Source organism: Carcharhinus amblyrhynchos, chromosome 11 (genome assembly GCF_965287045.1).
Source record: "Carcharhinus amblyrhynchos chromosome 11, sCarAmb.v2.hapA, whole genome shotgun sequence".
NCBI lineage: Eukaryota > Metazoa > Chordata > Chondrichthyes > Carcharhiniformes > Carcharhinidae > Carcharhinus > Carcharhinus amblyrhynchos.
In genome coordinates, this window is record NC_137334.1 from 82,238,051 (window position 1) to 82,257,316 (window position 19,266).

The following is a 19,266-nucleotide window of genomic DNA, read 5'->3' on the forward strand; positions in this document are numbered from 1 at the left end:
ACACCATGAAAACAATGTAAAAGCAGTATCAGAATCAGCATTAGCAGCACAGGGACAGGCTCGTTAGCTTAACTGATTCACATCAGTGTTCACACAAGCCTCCTCCCACTCCAATTACTACTCCCTTGGCCCACGATTCCCCTTCTTTTCCTTTCTACAGCAAATACAAAGACTATTTTCTTAGCACACAAGGACAAAGGAATTAGTGATATGGTGGCAGAACATTGCCTTGTCTTGTCTTGTGCTGGCCATTGACTGTTGACGTTGTAGTTCCCTTTGAGATAAATTATTTTCTCTTAAAGTTAAAATTTATTAGCTTCCACCAATAGCTGTAACTAATTAAAAGCAAAATGCAGCCAATGCATTAATTTGTTGTTTTTCCGGATACTGATGGACCTGCTGTGAGTTTCCAACACCTTGTTTTTTTTAAACCAGGTTCCAACACCCATAAAGGTGTCATTTTATTTCTGAAATGGAATTAATATTAGTTGAAGAGAACATTGTGTATCCCTTTCATTTAGTTCAAGAGAACACAGTGCAACTTTTTAATAAAATTCATTTGTAGGACGTGGGCATCACTGGCTGGGTCAGCATTTATTGTCTATCCTGGAGGACATTTAAGGGTCAACCACATTGCTGTGGATCTGGAGTCACGTGTAGGCCAGACCAGGTAAGGATGGCAAATTTCCTTCCCTGAAGGACATTAGTGAACCAGATAGGTTTTTATGACAATTGACAATGGTTTCATGGCCATCACCAGATATTTAATTCCAGACTTTCATTGAATTCAAATTTCACCATTTGCCATGGTGGAATTTGAACCTGGGCCCCCAGAGCATTACCCTGGGTCTCTGGATTACTAGGCCAGTGACAATACTGCTATGCCAATGTCTCCCCAGGATTGGGGATTAATCGATGATAACCTCCCACCCCTTCCCAATGGCAGAATGTATATTTGACATACAAGATAGATTTCAGTTGATATATTCCCCTTATGACCAGGAAATGTCAACTGGCTTTCTGTCCCTTGTCTCCTCAGAGCACTAGACAGCTCCTAAAGAAGTGACATGACAGATGCTGAGTCTTTCAGCATACTACAATCACTCAAGTATGTTTGGTCCTTTGAAATGACAATCACAGATATGTGTATTGAATAAATTAAATGGCTTGAGCAACTAAATTATGTATTTTATCCATGGATGTGCTTAAGATTGTTCAGTATTTAATATAATACTGTAGGTACAAAATAGTATTATTACACCAAGTCCAAGAGTCATTAAAATGTTAAATTTGTCTGATCTTGTCAATAATGCTTTCTTAAAAATAAGATAAAGAAAATGATTTTGTTGCTTTGAATTTCTCTCCAAGGACCACCTTAAAAACAATTCTGCAAAGCTAAATCATATCACCAGCATAGATCTTGTGACTATACATTTGTATAGAACAAATTACAAAAAGACCCATTACAATTCCTGCCAATTCATATCAGTATACAAAGCATATGACAGAGTCCAAGCAAACAAAAGGCCTCACTAGAAAAAACATTGACATGCACCAGACATTTCACTGACATGAGTGCTTTCAAATCAATTACTGATAATAGTCATACATAAAACATTCTAATAGCAAAAGATCATATTTTAAATGTTTCTAATGATGTGTGAAGTATTAGCACAGAAAGCAGCTATAAAATTTCATTTGAGGCTTTTCAAAAGATCAGAGCAAAAGTACTAATGTTCTGTCAAAATGCAACAGCCATCAACAGATGATTGTATTAAATCTGCAATATTAATTATGACTTCATAAATAACTAGTGTTGGACAGGTACCTGCTCTAGCTGTAAAATAAGAATGCTGAGTTATTGGTCAAAATCATTTCCAGCACGAAGTTGAGTTGTGCTGTAAATTTTGCTCTGAGAATGGAGAGCAAAACCTCATTTACAGGTTCAAACATCATGCAGAAACAAACCAACTGATCTATCTTCTAAAGTGGCTATTCCTATTTATAGGCTTCCTAATGCATCATTCTGCACATCACAATGAAATGTGCACAAATTTCACTCGCAAGCTATTTCCAGAATTTGGTTACTACTGAATGATTTTAAGGCTCAATGCCATCTAGTGACTCATTGAGGCTTGAAACATGTTTATTTTTCCAAAGCCATAATTTGTATCCAGTTGAATTTGCTAATCTACCTGTGATATGACCAGATAAAGTGGATCTTAACAAATTGCATCTTTGCATAAGTTTCATGTAATTTAGTTCTAGTCTTCCTGTTGCATACAACCTTTTGGCAGTCCTGCAGCTCAGCAATGGCAAAAGAGCTAATATCATTTACCAACCTGAGATTTGGAGCAGACGTGGAGAATCTCCATTTGAGTGTTATTACTCAACCGTGTAATACAGGGCCCAAAGGGAAAATTATCTCCAATTCATAAATGCAACAAACAAGACTGATTGCTGCCAGAAGTATTTAAGAACTGCAATCAGCAGGGAAGGTTGTTTTTTTTTCAGATTGCTTTCATTCCATCTAGTAAAACAATTACTTGAAGACTAAAATTTGCAGTGTCATGATTTTTTTCTAATTACCAAATATAACACTTGGCCAGAAAAACTGAAATACTTAAAAACCATCCACAACATTGATTGCAATCAAATATTTGCAAACAACACATTTTATAGCTGACATGCCCTGAATGCCTCAATGATGACTATTGTTTTGGTAACATCAATAATTAGCTGGAAAATAAAAAAAAACAATTAAATGGTCTTGGATTTTATTGGGCACAAAACAGGTACAGTTTCAGCTAATGCACATCATGATTGCCCAAACTTGCTAAAATACATTTTTAAAAATATTAATAGGATATGGGCATTATTGCCCATCCCCAATTGCTATTAAGGTGGTGATGGTGAGCCAGCTTTGTGAACTACTGCAGTACATCTGTTGTAAGCACACCCAGAGTGCTGTCAGAAGTAAAAAAACAATATAATTCCAAGTCAGGATGATGTGTGGCTTGAAGTGGAATACGCAAGTGGTGGTGTTCCCTGCATCTGCTGACCTTGTCCTTGGAGGTGGTAGTCTGGAATTTTCTACTGAAGGAACTTTGACAAGTTGCTACAGTGCACTTTGTACACGTTACACACTGCTGCCACTGTGTGTTGGTCGCAGAGGAAGTGATTGCTTGCAGTGAGTACCAGTTTGCTTTGTCCTAGATGGTATCAAGCTTCGAGTGCTGCTGAAGCTGCACTCATTCAGGACAGACCCCTATCTACATCAAAGGGAACAAATGGATGACAGCTTCATGTTTCTAGGTGTCCAGATCACCAATAAGCCTCCATGCTGACGATATAGTAAAAGTCTATCAACCCCTCTACTTCCTCAGAAGGCTAACTAAATTTGGCACGTCTGCTATGACTGTCACCAACTTTTAAAAATGCATCATTCAAGGCATTTTTTGGCTGTACAACAGTTTGGTATGGCTCTTGCTCTGTCCAAAATCACAAAACCATAAAGGGTTGTGAACAAAGCCCAGTCCATCATGCAAACCAGTCTCCCATTCAGTGACTCTGTCTACACTCCCAGCTGTCTCGGAAAAGCAGTCGGCATAATCAAGAACCCAACACACCCCAGATGTACTCTTTTCCACCTTCTTCTGTCAGGAAAAAAATACAGAAGTCTGAGGACACATACCAACTGACTCAAGGACAGCTTCTTCCCTGCTGCCATCAGACTTGTGGATGGATCTACCTTGTATTAACTTGACCTTTCTCTGCACCCTAGCCATAACTGTAACACTGCGTTCTGCACTCTCCTTTCCTTCTACGTATAGTATGCTTTGTCTGTATGGTGCGAAAGAAACAATACTTTTCACTGTGTACTGATACATGTGAAAATGATAAATCCAGTCAAATCATTCTGACTTGCGCCTTCATAGCTGGTGGTCACGATTTGGGAAATGGGCCTACTTGTCACAGGATTCCAAGCCTCTATCTGCTGTTGTAGCCACAGTATTTATATGGTTGATCGATTTCAGTTTTTGGTCAAGTATTAATTGTGAGGTGGGGAATTCAGAGACATTCAATATCAAGGAGGGGAAGGTGGTTAGATTCTCTTTTATTGGAGACGATCAACACTTGCCACTTATCAAACCAACCTATTTCACCATCTGAGTCACTAATGGTGCTGAGCACAATCATCAGCAAACATTCTCACTTCTGAGGAGGGAAGGGAGGTTATTGATGAAGCAGGAGTTTTGGGCTACAGAACACTACTCTGCAGAACTCTGCAGTGGTGCCTGGAACTGAGATGATTGATTTCAATAAACTACGTTTTTGCTCTAGGTATGACTCCAGCCAGCGGACAGTCCCAGAGACTTCAGTTTTGCTAGGGTTCTTGGATGCCACACTCGGTCAAATGCTGCCTTGATGTGAAGGGCAGGTACTCATGTTTGGACCATGGCTGGACTGAGGTCAGGAGCTGAACTGCCTTTCTGGAACCCAAACCGAGCATTGGTGAGCAGGTTATTGCCACTTAATAGCACTATCAATGACAACTTTCATCACCTTGCTGTTGACTGAGTAGACAGATGAGATGGGTTGTATTCATCCTGCTTTTGTGGACAGGAAATAACTAAATTTCAATACTGATGGATAGATGCAGCTGTACTGAAACAGTTTGATTAGGTGTGTGGCTAATTCTGGAGCACAAGTCTAAAGTACTTTTGCCATAATGTTGTCAGAGCCCTTAGATTTTGCAGTATGCAATGCTTTCAGCTGTTTCTTGATACCCTTTAAACATAAGTAGCAGATACAACCATACACAAGCAGCACTAAATTCTATGAATGAAAGGGATGTGCTTGTAAATGAGAAAATTCTGAAGGACAGTATAAATCATTTAGAAAGGTATGGATAAATAAATGACAGGGAAGGTTGTGTCTGACTAATTTATTAGACTTTTCTGAGATGAAGAAAGTGGAAAGATGGATCCAAAATTTGCTAAGTGGCAGGAAGCAAATGGTTTTGGCTAATAGGTGTTTTCATGACTGCAAAGCAGTGGGATTTCACAGGGATCAGTGCTGCGTCCCTTGTTTTTTGCAATATGTATCAATGATTTAGGCCCAAGTATGGGGCATGGCTGTGGAAAAACTGTTCACTGCATGAAGATATCATTGAGCTTTCAGGTGGGTAGAAAAGTGGCAAAAGGAATCCATCAGATGAATGTGAGGCTATGGAGTTGGGAAGGGCAAACAAGGCAAAGGAATAAATAATAAATGGTATGATGCTAAGAACTGTAGAGAAACATTTTCACAGATCCTTGAAAATAGCAGGACAGGAACACTGGATGGTGCGAGAAGTCATATGACATTCTTTCCTTTATAGGCTGCAGCAAAGTGTCTGAATAAAGAGTTTATGTTACAGCTGTAAAGAATACCAGTTAGACCTGAGGCAGTAGTGTACATTCTAGAAATTTTAAGTTCTGTGGAAAGATCAAATATGTTGGTGTGGCATGGTGGCATTGTGGTTAGCATTACTGCCTCACAACGCCAGAGACCTGGGTTTGATTCCCAGCTTGGGTCACTGTCAGTGTGGAGTTTGCACATTCTCCCTGTGTTTCCTCCAGGTGCTCCAGTTTTCTCCCACAGTCTGAAAGGCTTGCTGGTTAGGTGTATTCACCTGAACAGGCACTGGAGTGTGGCAACTTGGAGAATTTCACACTAACTTCATTGATGAATGGGATGGATAGGATAGAGGTGGAGAGACTCTTCCTGCTCAGAAAGGACAGTAGGACTAGGGGGCATAGCCTCAAGATAAACGGGGGGCGGTTTAGAACGGAGTTGAGGAGGAACTTCTTCACGCAAAGGGTGGTGAATCTCTGGAATTCTCTGCCCGTTGAAGTGGTGGAGGCTGCCTCGCTAAATATTTTTAAGACGCGGGTTGATGGGTTTTTGATAAGCGAGGGGATTAAGGGTTATGGGGAGAGGGCGGGAATGTGGAACTGAGCCACGACAGATCAGCCATGATGTTATTGAATGGCGGGGCAGGCTCGAAGGGCTAGATGGCCTACTCCTGCTCCTATTTCTTATGTTCTTATGCAGTGTTAATGTAAGGCTTATTTGTGACTTAAACTTTAAACCGGATGCTTTGCAGGGAGCTTTAATCAAGCTGTATAAAATTACTAAGGGCTAGATAGAATAGATAGGAAGGGCTTATTTCTGTGAGAAGGGAAATTAACTAGGGGCCAGATTTAAGGTAATTAACAAAAGATTTAGAGGAGAGTTGAGGAGATTCTTTTTCACTCAGATTGTCAGACATCTCAAACAATGGCAGAGGCTGAAACATTGATCACACTTTAAAAAAAACTTGGTCATGCACTTGAGGCACTGTGACCTACCGGGCTATAACCCAAGGATTGTACAGCATGATTAGGCCAGATAACTCTTATCTGAGCCTGCACAGACATGATGGGTCAACTGGAGTCTAATATACAAATTTTAATTTGAGCAGATACACTTCTTAAAATATATAAAGTATCTTGAATGTGGTTTTCTGTAGTCTTGTATCTCAAATATTTTCATACTTATTCTTCCTGTGTGTTTCTAAAATAATTTCTTCACCATCCATCAATACCGTGTCTGATCTGTTACATCAACGACACCAACAGCAGAAAAGGAAAAGTTAAAGGCCACATCTTTTACAAGACAGCATATGAAGTCCATAATTGATATTTAAACTTCATTTTTCGTGAGGACATATGATCAAATAGCAAGGTCTTCCTTTTAAGTGTATCTTGAACACATGGATCTATGCTCCATTTTGGTTCTATGATCAATCTGAGGTCTTCTATCGATTAAAGTGAACGAGTTTGGTCTCCAGACAAGCTTTGCATCTTTCAGGGGAGATTTGACTGATGTCTATGAAAAAAGTATACACTGACAAATTATGTCAATTAGGTAGGTTGAGAATCAGGAGTCGTGCATGTAAATTATACAAGGGATGGAACAGATCAGATATTAGAGGATCCTTCATTGGCCAGAGAATAGAATACAAGGCCAATGGAACAAGCTGTCAAATTGTGTGGTGAATGCTGTTCAGTTCATCGTTGGGGCAGCAATTGTATCACATAAGAGATAAGTATCAAATCACCAAGTAGTGATCAATGTGATATCCAAGATTAGTTTTGATCATTTTAGAGGGGGTAGAGGTGCTTTTCTTGGAATTTTTTTTGGTTAATTGGGATTTTTGATTTGGCCTTTTTGCTTTTCCTAGGACACTGTGACACATAAGATGTAAGGAATCTCTGAAATGGATGCATAGGTATCACAATTGCATGGTACAAGATAGGTGCACAAGTTAGTCTTTTTCTGTCCAAAGCTTTTATATAGGTTCAATTCATGCACAGTACTGAGAGCCATATGGTGCCCTTTCTTCACTGCTCACAGTTCTATGCGGTTAGCTGTGGCATGTCAGGTAAGCAATCTGAAAATGGTTTTATGTGCAAAGAAATTGTTATGACGCAGAGGGAGCCATTTGGTCAATTGTGTTTGTTCTCCAAATGAGCATCATGAATGAGTACAACTACCGTGTCCTTTCCCCATATGGTTCCAGGTTATTTCTATTCAAGTTTTTAAAATTAATGTTACGGGATGTGGACGTCGCTGGCTAGGCCAGCATTTATTACCCATTGAGTTGCCCTTGAGGTGGTGGTAGTGAGCTGCCTTCATGAGCTGCTAAAGTCTGAAGTGCAACAGCGCTATTACGAAGTGAATTCCAGTATTTTGACAAAGTGCTAGAGAGCACCCCGGTGGATGTGCCCCTTCACAATAAGTACTGCTGTCTGAGTACTGTTGTGGGGGGCAGCCCACCTGGTGGAAGCAGCAGTGGCTGTGTCTCTGGCACAGAGGCCAGCCCAGTAGCTCAGAAGGGTAAGGAAGGGAGGAGCAAGACAGTATTAATCGGGGATTCTACAGTGAGGAGGTCGGACAGGCAATTTTGCAGAGGCAGACGGGAACCTCGGATGGTGGTTTGCCTCCCTGGTGCTGGGATCGGGGATGTTTCTGGTTGTGTCCCAAAAATCCTGAAGTGGGAGGGAAAGGAGCCAGAGGTTGAGGTACATATTGGAACTGCTGACATAGGTAGGAAAAGGGAAGGGGTTATGAAAAGAGAATATAGCGAGTTAGGTAGACAGTTGAGAAGGAGGAACGCAAAGGTAGTAATCTCAGGACTGCTGCCTGTGCCACGAGAAAGTGAGAGCAAGAATGGAATGAGGTGGAGGATGAATGTGTGGCTGAGGGATTGGAGCAGGGGGCAGGGATTCAGGTTCCTGGATCATTGGGACCTCTTTAGGGGCAGGAGCGACCTGTACAAAAAAGACAGGTGGCACTTGAATCCCAGGGGGACCAATATCCTGGCAGGAAGGTTGGGTAAGGCTACCGGGGAGACTTTAAACTAGAATGGTTGCTGGGAGGGAATCGATATGAAGTGACTGGGAGCGAGGAGGTTAGCTCGCAAATAGAGGGACTGTTGACAGTGTAAGGGGGAGGATAGACAGGTGACAGAAGGGGAGTGCTCAGACTGAAGCTTTGAAATGTGCCTATTTTAACGCTAGGACCGTGATGAACAAAGTGGATGAGCTTAGAGCGTGGATTGCTGCTTGGAAATGTGATGTGGTAGCCAGAGACTTGGATGTCTCAGGGATAGGACTGGATACTTCAAGTGCCGGGTTTCAGGAGGGACAAGGAGGGAGGCAAAAGAGGTGGGGGAGTGGCACTGTTGATCAGGGGTAGTGTCATGGCTGTGAAGAAGGTGGACACCATGGAGGGATTGTCAATGGAGTCTCTGGGAGGAGTTCAGAACAGGAAGGGGTCAATAACTTTACTGTGTGTTTTCTATAGGCTGCCCAATAGTAACAGGGTTGTTGAGGAGCAGATAGGGAAACAGATCCTGGAAAGATGCAATAATAAGAGTTGTCGTGATGGGAGACTTTAATTTCCCAAATATTGATTGGAATATCCCTAGGGTAAGGGGTTTGGATGGGGAGGAGTTTGTTAGGTGTGTTCAGGAGGGTTTCCTGACACAGTATGTGGATAAGCCTACAAGAGAAGAGGCTGTACTCTATCTGGTATTGAGTAATGAACCTGGACAGGTGTTGGATCTGAGTGGGAGAGCATTTTGGGGACAGTGATCATAACTCTATCTCCTTTACACTAGCATTGGAGAGGGATAGGATCAGGCAAGCTAGGAAAGTGTTTATCTGGAGTAAGGGGAAATATGAAGCCATCAGGCAGGAAATTAGACATAAATTGGAAGGAGGTATTCTCAGGGAAATGTACCAAAGTAAGGTGGCAGATTTTCAAGGAATGTTTATCTGGAGCTGCGCACAACGTTCCAATGAGCCAGGGAGGTTATGGTAGGTTACAGGAACCATGGTGCACGAAAGAAAAGCGTACAAAAGGTTCAGGAAGCTAGGTAATGTTAGAGATCTAGAGGAGTATATGGCTTGTAGAAAGGAACTTAAGAAGGAAATTAGGAGAGCCAGAAGGGGTCATGAGAAGGCCTTGGCAGATAAGATTAAGGAAACCCCTAAGGCGTTCTACAAATGAGAAGAGTAAAAGGATGGGATGTGAAGGAATAGAACCTATAAAATGTGATGGTGGGAAAGTTTGTATAGAACCAGTAGAAATAGCAGAGGTGCTCAATGAATACTTTACTTCGGTACTCACGGTGGAAGAAGATCTTGGTGGTTGTAGTGCAGGCTTGAGGTGAACTGAAAAGCGAGTGTGTGGACATTAAGAAAGATGATGTGTTGGAGCTTTTGAATAGCGTCAAGATAGACAAGTCGCCAGGACCAGATGGGATGTACCCCAGGTTAATGTGGGAGGCGAGGGAAGAGATTGCAGAGCCTCTGGCGTTGATCTTTGCTTCATCGATGGAGACGGGACAGGTTCTGGAGGATTGCAGATGCGGCTCCTATATTCAAGAAAGGGAAGAGATAGCCTAGGAAATTATCGACCGGTGAGTCTAACCTCAGTGGTTGATACGTTGATGGAAAAGATCCTGAGGGACAGGATTTATGAACATTTAGAGAAGTATAGTATGATCAAAAGTAGTCAGCATGGCTTTGTTGAAGGCAGATCGTGTCTTACGAGCCCAGTTGAGTTTTTTGAAAATGTGACTAAACACATTGATGAAGGAAGGGCAGTGGTTTATATGGACTTCAGCAAGGCATTCGATAAGGTCCCCCAGGCAAGGCTTATTGAGAAAGAGAGAGGGCATGGGATCCAAGGGGGTGTTGCTTTGTGGACCCAGAAATGGCTTGCCCGCAGAAGGCAGAGAGTGGTTGTAAATGGGTCTTTTTCTGCATGGAGGTCGGTCACCAGTGAAGTGCCCCAGGGATCTGTTCTGCGACCCTTGTTTGTGATTTTTATAAATGACCTAGATGAGGAAGTGGAAGGAGGGATTGGTAAGTTTGCCAATGGCACGAAGGTCGGAGGTGTTGTGGATAGTTTGGAGGGATGTCAGAAGTTGCAGCGTGACATAAATAGGATGCAAGACTGGGCAGAGAAGTGGCAGATGGACTTCAACCCAGATAAATATGTAGTGGTACATTTTGGCAGGTCAAATGGGATGAAGGAATATAATATTAAGGGTAAGACTCTTAGTAGTGTGGAAGATCAGAAGGATCTTGGGGTCCGGGTTCATAGAACATAGAACACTACAGCACAAACAGGCCCTTCGGCCCACGAGTTGCGCCGATCACATCAACACCTATCTATAACCCCCAATCCCATAAAACCCCATATACTCATCCAGAAGTCTTTTAAAAGACCCCAGCGAGTTCGCCTCCACCACCATTGACGGCAGCCGATTCCATTCACTCACCACCCTCTGAGTGAAAAACTTACCCCTAACATCACTTCTGTACTTTCCTCCCCACGCCTTAAACCTGTGTCCCCTCGTAGCGACCATTTCAACCCGGGGAAATAGCCTCTGAGAATCCACCTTATCTATTCCTCTCAACATCTTTTAAACCTCTATCAGGTTGCCTCTCAACCTACGTCTCTCCAGGGAAAAGAGACCCAGTTCCCTCAACCTAACTTCATAAGGCATGCCTCCCAGTCCAGGCAACATCCTTGTAAATCTCCTCTGTACCCTTTCAATAGCTTCTATTGCTTTCCTATAGTGAGGCGACCAGAACTGCGCACAGTACTCCAAATGAGGCCTGACAAGGGTCTTATAAAGTTGCAGCATTACCTCCCGACTCCTAAACTCAATCCCTCGATTTATGAAGGCCAGTACACCATACGCCTTCTTGACCACCTCTTCCACCTGCGAGGCCAATTTAAGAGTCCTGTGGACCCGGACCCCAAGATCCTTCTGCTCCTCAACACTACCAAGACTCCTGCCCTTGATAGTGTACTCATTCATCCCGTTGGTTCTGCCAAAATGGACGACTACGCATTTATCCGCGTTGAAGTCCATCTGCCACTTCTCCGCCCAGTCCTGCATCCTATTTATGTCCTGCTGCAACTTTTGCCATCCTTCCAGACCATCCACAACACCACCGACCTTCGTGTCATCAGCAAACTTGCTTACCCATCCTTCCACCTCCTCATCCAGGTCATTTATGAAAATGACAAACAGCAAGGGTCCTAGAACAGATCCCTGGGGCACTCCACTGGTGACTGACCTCCATTCAGAAAAAGACCTATCCACAACCACTCTCTGCCTTCTGCAGGCAAGCCAGTTCTTGATCCACAAGGCCAAAGGCCCTCGGATCCCATGCCCTCTCACCTTCTCAAGAAGTCTTGCATGGGGGACCTTATCAAACGCCTTGCTGAAGTCCATGTACACCACGTCCACGGCACCTCCTTCATCAATGTGTTCAGTCACATTATCGAAGAACTCAACTAGGCTCGTAAGGCACGACCTGCCCTTGACAAATCCATGCTGACTATTCCTGATCATGAATTCTCAAATTGGCTTTGCAGGTAGAGGATGTGGTTAAGAAGGTGTACGGTGTACTGGCCTTCGTCAATCGAGGAATTGAGTTTAGGAGTCGGGTAATGAGTAGATAACACTAACTGTATAAGACTCTGGTCAGACCCCACTTGGAGTACTGTGCTCAGTTCTGGTTGCCTCATTACAGGAAGGATGTGGAAGCCATTGAAAGGGTGCAGAGGAGATTTACAAGGATGTTACCTGGATTGGGTGGCATGCTGTATGAGGATAGGTTGAGAGCTCTATCTTTTCTCCTTAGAGACGAAGGATGAGAGGGGAACCTGATAGAGGTGTATAAGATGATGAGAGGTATTGATCAGGTGGACTCAGGCTTTTCCCCAGGGCTGAAATGGCTGCCACAAGAAGACACAGGTTTAAGGTGCTGGGGAGTAAGTACAGAGGAGATGTCAGGGGTAAGGTGGGTGAGTGGAATCGGCTGCCATTGTTGGTGGTGGAGGCAAATTCGTTAGGGTCTTTTAAGAGACTTTTGGATGAGTACATGGAACTTAATAGGATGGAGGGTTATAGGTAAGCCTAGTAGGTAGAGATAAGATCGGCGCAACTTGTGGGCTGAAGGGCCTGGTTATGCTGTAGTTTTTCTATGATTCAATGACAATGAAAAACGATGATACATTTCACAGTCAGGATGGTGAGCGACTTGAAGCGAAATCTCCAAATTGTGGTGTTCCCAGGCATCTGTTACTCTTGTTGTTCTAGATGGTGATGGCTGTGGGTTTGGAAGGTGCTTCCTAAGGAACCTTGGTGAGTTCCTGTAGTGCATCTTGTAGATGGTACACATGGTTGCCATAGCTAATCAGTGGTGGAGGGGTTGAATTTTTATGGAAGAGGTAGCAATCAAGCAGTTTTGGATGATGTCAAGTTTCTTGTTTATAGAAACCATACAGTGCAGAAGGAGCCATTTGGCTCATCAAGTCTGCACCGACAACAACCTCAGCCAGCCCTTATCCTTGCAATCTGACACATTTACCATTAATCCCACTAACATAAGCATTCCGGGACACTAAGGGGCAATTTAACATGGCCAATGTATCTAACCCGTACATCATTGAACTGTGGGAGGAAACTGGAGCATCCAGAGGAAACCCACACAAACAAGGAGAATGTGCAAATTCCACACAGACAGTAACCCAAGCTGGGAATCGATCCCAGGTCCCTGGAGGAGATGAGGCACCGCGCCATGTTCTTGGAGCTGCATTCATCCAAAATAGAGAGCATTCCACTACACACCTCACTTGTGCCTTGTAGATGGTGGACAGGCTTTGGGTTGGTCAGGAGGTAAGTTACTTGCTGCAGGATTCCTAGCTTTTGACCTGCTCTGGTAACCACAGTATTTACCAGTTCAGTTTCTGGTCAATGGTAACCCCCCAAAATGTTGATAATGGGAAATTCAGCAATTGTAATATAATTGAATGTCAAGGGGAGATCTAAAGATCTTCTCATGGTGGAAATGGTCATTACTTGCCACTTGTCAGCCCAAGCCAGGATGTTGCACAGGTTTTATGACACTTGGACATGAACTGCTTCAACATCTGAGTCGTCGCAAATGGTGCTGAACATTATGCAGTCATCTGCAAAAATCTCCACTTCTGATATCATGATGAATGGGAGGTCATTGAAGCAACTGAAGACGGTTGCGCCTAGGACACTATCCTGAGGAACACCTACCGTGATGCCCTGGAGTGAGATGACTGTATACAACCAGCACAACCATCTTCTTTTGTGCCAGGTAAGATTTCAACCAGCAATGAGCTTTCCCTGATTACCACTGACTCAAGTTTACTAGAGCTCCTTAATGCCATACTTGGTCAAATGCTGCCTTGATGGCAAGAGCAGTCACTCTCACCGCACCTCTGGCATTCGGCTCTTTTGTCCATGTTTGAACTGAGGCTATAATGAGATCAGGAGCTGAGTGACCCTGGTGGAACCCAAACTGAGTGTCTGTGAGCAGGTTAAGTGCCGTTTGACAGAACTATTGATAAACCCTTCCTCACTTTGATCGAGAGCAAACTGATGGGGTGGTAATTGACTTGGTTGGATTTGTCTTGTGTACAAGACATACCTAGGCAATTTGCCACATTGCTAGGTAGATGCCAGTGTTGTAGCTGTACTGGAATAGCTTGGCTAGGGGCATGGCAATTTCTGTCATATAAATCTAGTATTGTCAAAATATTGTTAGGCCATTGCTTCTGCAGTATTCAATGCCTTCAGTCGTTTCATGATATCACATGGAGTGAATTAAATTGGCTGAAGATTGACATTTATGATGCTTGGGACCTCTGGAGGAGGTAGAGATGGATTATCCACTTGGCACTTTTGGCTGAAGATTGTTGCGAATGCTTCAGCCCTATCTTTTGCAGATGTGCTGGGCTCCTCCATCATTGACGATGGGATATCTGTGGAGCCATCTCCTGAGTTGTTTATTTGTCCACCACCATCTGCGGCTCAATTTGGCAGGATTGTAGAGCTTAGATCTGATCTGTTGGTTGTGGGATCTCTTAGCTCTGGCTATCATTTGCTGCTTATGTTGTTTGGCACAAAAGTAGTCCTGGTGCAGCTTCACCAAGATTATACTTTACTTTTAAAGATATGCCTGGTGTTGTTCATGGCATGCCCTCCTGCAGTCTTTGAAGCAGAGCTGATCCCCTGGCTTGCTGGCAATGGTAGAGCAAGGATATGCCAGGCCAGAAGGTTGCATGCAGATTGTGGTTGAGTACAATTCCACTTATGGTCCACAGTGCCATGTGGATACCAAGTCTTGAACTGCTAAATTTGTTTGAAGTCTATTTGATTTGGCATGGTGGTAGTGCCATACAACACGATCAAGGGTATTCTCAATGCCAAGACATCACCATCTCCACAAGGACTGTGCGATGGTCTGTCTTACCAATATTATTATGGCCAGATACATCAATGACAGGCAGGTTGGTGAGGATGTACAGTATGTTTTTCCCTCTTGTTTGTTCACTCACCACCTGCTGCAATCCCAGTCCGGCAGCTACATCCTTTAGAACTCAACTAGCTTAGTCTGTGGTTGTACTACCAAGCCTCTCCTAGTGATGGACATTGACGATCCCCACCCAGAGTACATTCTGTGCCCTTGCCACTGTCACTGCTTCCTTCAAGTGGTGTTCAACATGGAGGAGTACTAATTCATCAGTTGAGAAGGGTTGGTACATGGTAATCAACAGGAGACTTTCCTTGCCCGTATTTGAACTGGTGCCATTAACTTCATTGGGTCAGTCAACGATCAGGACATCCAAGGAAATTCCCTCCCAACTGTATACTGCTGTGCCTCTGTGGGGTCTGTCCTGCCGGTGAGACAGGACATAACCAAGAATGGTGATGATGGTGTCTGGGGTATGATTCCATAAGTATGATTTGTCAGGCGGTTGCTTGACTAGTCTGTGAGTCAGCTCTCCCAACTTTGGCACAAGCTCCCAGATGGGTGGCAGTGGTTAGCACTGCTGCCTCACAACTCCAGGGACCCGAGTTCAATTCCCAGCTTGGGTCACTGTCTGTGTGGAGTTTGCACATTTTCCCATGTATGCATGAGTTTTCTCTGGGTGCTCCGGTTTCTTCCCAGAGTCCAAAAATATGCAGATTAGGTTGATTAGCCATGCTAAATTGTCCCTGTGTTCCAGGGTGTATAGGGTAAAGGAAATAGCAGGGTAAATGTGTGGGGTTGTGGAGATTGTTGTCGGTGCAGACTCGATGGGCTGAATAGGCTCCTTCTGCACAGTAGCGTTTCTATGTTCATAAGGAGGACTTTGCAGGATCAACAAGGTTGGGTTTGCTATTGTTGTTTCCAGTGCCGGTTTCATTCCTGTGTGTCTTTGTAGCGGCTGAACACAACCGAGGGGAGCATGAAGCCATCAGAGGGCTTTTAAGAGTCAACAACATTGCTGTGGATCTGGAGTCACATATAGGCCAGACAAGATAAGAACTTAAAATTTCCTCCCCTGATGGACATTAGTGAACCAGATGGATATTTACAACAATTGACAATGGTTTCATGGTCATCATTTGACTTTTAATTCCAGATGTTTTGAGTTTAAAATTATACCATCAGCCATGGTGGGATTTGAACCCAGGTCGCCAGGGCATTCCCCAATTTAAAGATTACTGATCCAGCAATAATGCCACAGTACAACTGCCTCCTCAATCATCTAATGCCTTCTTGAATGCCTCAATTAAACCTGCCTCCACTACACTTCGAGGCACTGAACCATTCATTATATTACATTTGCTTCTTTTGCAAATCACTTTAAATCTGTGCCCTTGATCCTTTGAGTGGGAACAGTTTTTCCCTATCTACTCTGTTCTGCCCCCTCATGATGGTGAATATCTCATCAAATCTTCTCAGAGGGAAGAAGGCTAAGGAGGACAGTTCCAATTTATGCTCATTACTGGAGTTTCTCATCCCTGGGACCATTCTAGTAAATCTCTTCTGCATTTGATCCAATGAGTTCATATCCTGGGCATGTGACACCCAGAACTGCATACGAAAGTCCAGCTGGGGTCTAAAAAGTCTCTTGTACAAGTTCAGCTTAACCTTCTTGCTCTTGTACTCTATGCTCCTATTAATAAAGCCCAGGATACAATGATTTATTAACTAATTACTCTTGCCACCTGTCCTGTCACCTTCAACTATTTAAATTTTACTCCTCATTTTGTATTGTCTCTCCAATTTGTTACCAAAATGCATCACCTCATACTTCTTGCATTGAACTTCATTTGCCACCTATCTGCCCACTCCATCAACTTGTCTATGTTCTTTTGATGTCCTCTTCACAGTTTATAATACTTCCAAGTTCTGTGTCATCACTGACTTTGAAACTGCACATCAAGGTCTTGATCATTAATGTATGTCAGGAAAAGCAAGGGTCCCAATACCGACCCCTGGAGAACACCACGACAAATCTTCCTCCAGTCCGAAAAACATTCAGTGACCATTACTCTCTGCTTTCTATTATTCGGCCAATTTTATATCCACATTGCTATGGTCCCTTTCATTCCATGAGGTATAACTGCACACAAGTCTGTTGAGTGGCACTATATCGAATGCCTCCTGAAATTCCTGTGCATTACCTTCATGAACCGTTTTTATTACCTCCTCAAAAAACACCAAATTAGTTATTAAACATGCAAAAATAGATTTGTAATCAGCTACTGTCCTGTGCACAGTTAATCCATGACACACATTGAGATCAATTACTTGTCTTTTATTGTTCCTTGAAGCTATTTCAGGCTAGGGACAGCACAAGTTATGAAGAGAGTTTACTTACCAATTCTCTTCGGAGCTGAATGAAGAACTGTTTGCATTTAAATGATATTTTTACAATCTTCAACCTTTACAAAAAGAAATGGTTAATATTAGTAGTATTTTAAGCAGCATCTCAAGGAGACTCATTCCTTAACTGTTTAAGCTTTAAAAAAAAGCTTTGTACAGCACATTTCACAATCAAGGTATTTCAAAATGTTTCACAAGCAATTACTTTAAGTGTCATCACTTGTTGCAATATAGGAAAACACGGTCATCATTTACAATATTCTAGAAGTGACTAATTAAATTGTTTTAACTGTGTTGGTTGAAGGATAAACGTTGGCCAGGACAAAGGAGAACTCGCCTGTTGCTCTGTGAATAATGCAGCAAAATCTTTTGCAGCTATCTGGGAGCGCTGACAGGACTTTAAATTTATTTGAAAAACGGCATGTACTCCAAGTGACCCAATCTGCCAAACGTGAAATCCAGCAAGATCTGAAATCCAACACAGCCTCAGTTCCAAGGCTGCTAAGTTTTAAGATACTGTGTATGTGCTAACATTAGAAATGTTAAGACAGAAGTTATCAACGAGGAATAATGAACTAACCCATATATCTGAAATGATAAACACCTCAAGTAATATACCTTAGAATCCCTACAGCTCAGGTAGTGGCTATTTGGCCCATTGAGTCTGCACCAACTCTCCTACAGAGCACCTTCCCCAGGCCCACCCCCTGTCCTATCTCCATAACCCCAAATATTTACCCCACCAGTTCCTCAAACCTACACATTTTGGGAGACAGAGGCAATTTAGCATGGCTAAATCCAGCTAACCTGCACATCTTCTGACTGATCGTTTAATTATTAATTGATTATTTATTCAGTCTTTTGCTTCCTAGTAATTTTGTTCAGTTTGAAGCTGGATGTATTGAAATTCACTGTAATACATGAAAAAGGGAACCAATACAGATTTCTTTATTAATACTAAGGACTATTACCTCACATTCTGTGCCATGAATTCATGCTCCAATTCCATAATATTTCATTTAGATTTAGCTGAAAAATGCCATACATAGAATATAGAACATTACAGTGTAGTACAGGCCCTTCGGCCCTCTGTTGCACCAACCAGTGGAACCAATCTAATGACCCTCTAACCTAAACTATTCCAATGTTATCCATATGCCTATCCACTGACCATTTGAACGCCCTTAAAGTTAGCGAGTCCACAACTGCTGCAGGCAGGGCATTCCATGCCCTTACTACCCTCTGAGTAAAGAACCTCCCTCTGACATCCATTCTATAATTACCACCCCTTAATTTAAAGCTATGTCCCCTCATGTTAGCCATCACCATCCAAGAAAAAAGGTTCTCACTGTCCATCCTGAGTAACCCTCTAATCATCTTGTATGCCTCAATAAGGTCACCTCGTAACCTTCTTCTCTCTAATGAAAATAACGTCAAGTCCCTCAGCCTTTCTTCATAAGACCTTCCCACCATACCAGGCAACGTCCTGGTAAACCTCCACATCTTTCTTATAATGCAACCCCTCCTTCCACAGACAGCAGCCTATATAATCATTGAATAAAACCTTCCTCTTATTATGGTGTAATACTGCTGTTAAAACCCTTCCGAGAATGCTATGCTTTGTTAATGATGTTAACTGGGTTTCTAGAAGCGTACTAAAGTCATAGCTACTACTTAACAGCCTCTATGGCCTTGAAAAAATTAATTTTATATTTGTGAAATGCAAATTTTCATGTAATAAATGCAGTTTAATGAGCCTGAAGTGTGCTGACATAGTACTTAATTGCATTACAGTTAAACAAGCCTGCACTTAGTGAATGAATGTGAATTCCCATGGGTGCCGTCAAGATTTTTCAGAGGTACTGGTGTCATGGTATTGTCTCACTAGTAATCAGGACCTGGTGTTGTGACACTTCTGACTATGCCCGCCCCAGTCCAACATTGGCATTGCTAC

The 19,266-nt window shown here is 42.8% G+C and overlaps 1 protein-coding gene across 4 annotated transcripts in view; it reads right to left on the bottom strand.

Moving 5' to 3' along the window:
- ptpn4a (protein tyrosine phosphatase non-receptor type 4a) overlaps nucleotides 1–19,266 on the bottom strand; it is a 307,923-nt gene that overhangs the window by 103,431 nt on the left and 185,226 nt on the right. For all 4 annotated transcript variants that reach the window (XM_080199483.1, XM_080199485.1, XM_080199482.1 and 1 more), the window contains one exon: nucleotides 17,308–17,371. In XM_080199483.1, coding sequence (XP_080055609.1) covers nucleotides 17,308–17,371 — 64 coding nt within the window. The remainder of the gene's footprint in view (nucleotides 1–17,307; nucleotides 17,372–19,266) is intronic.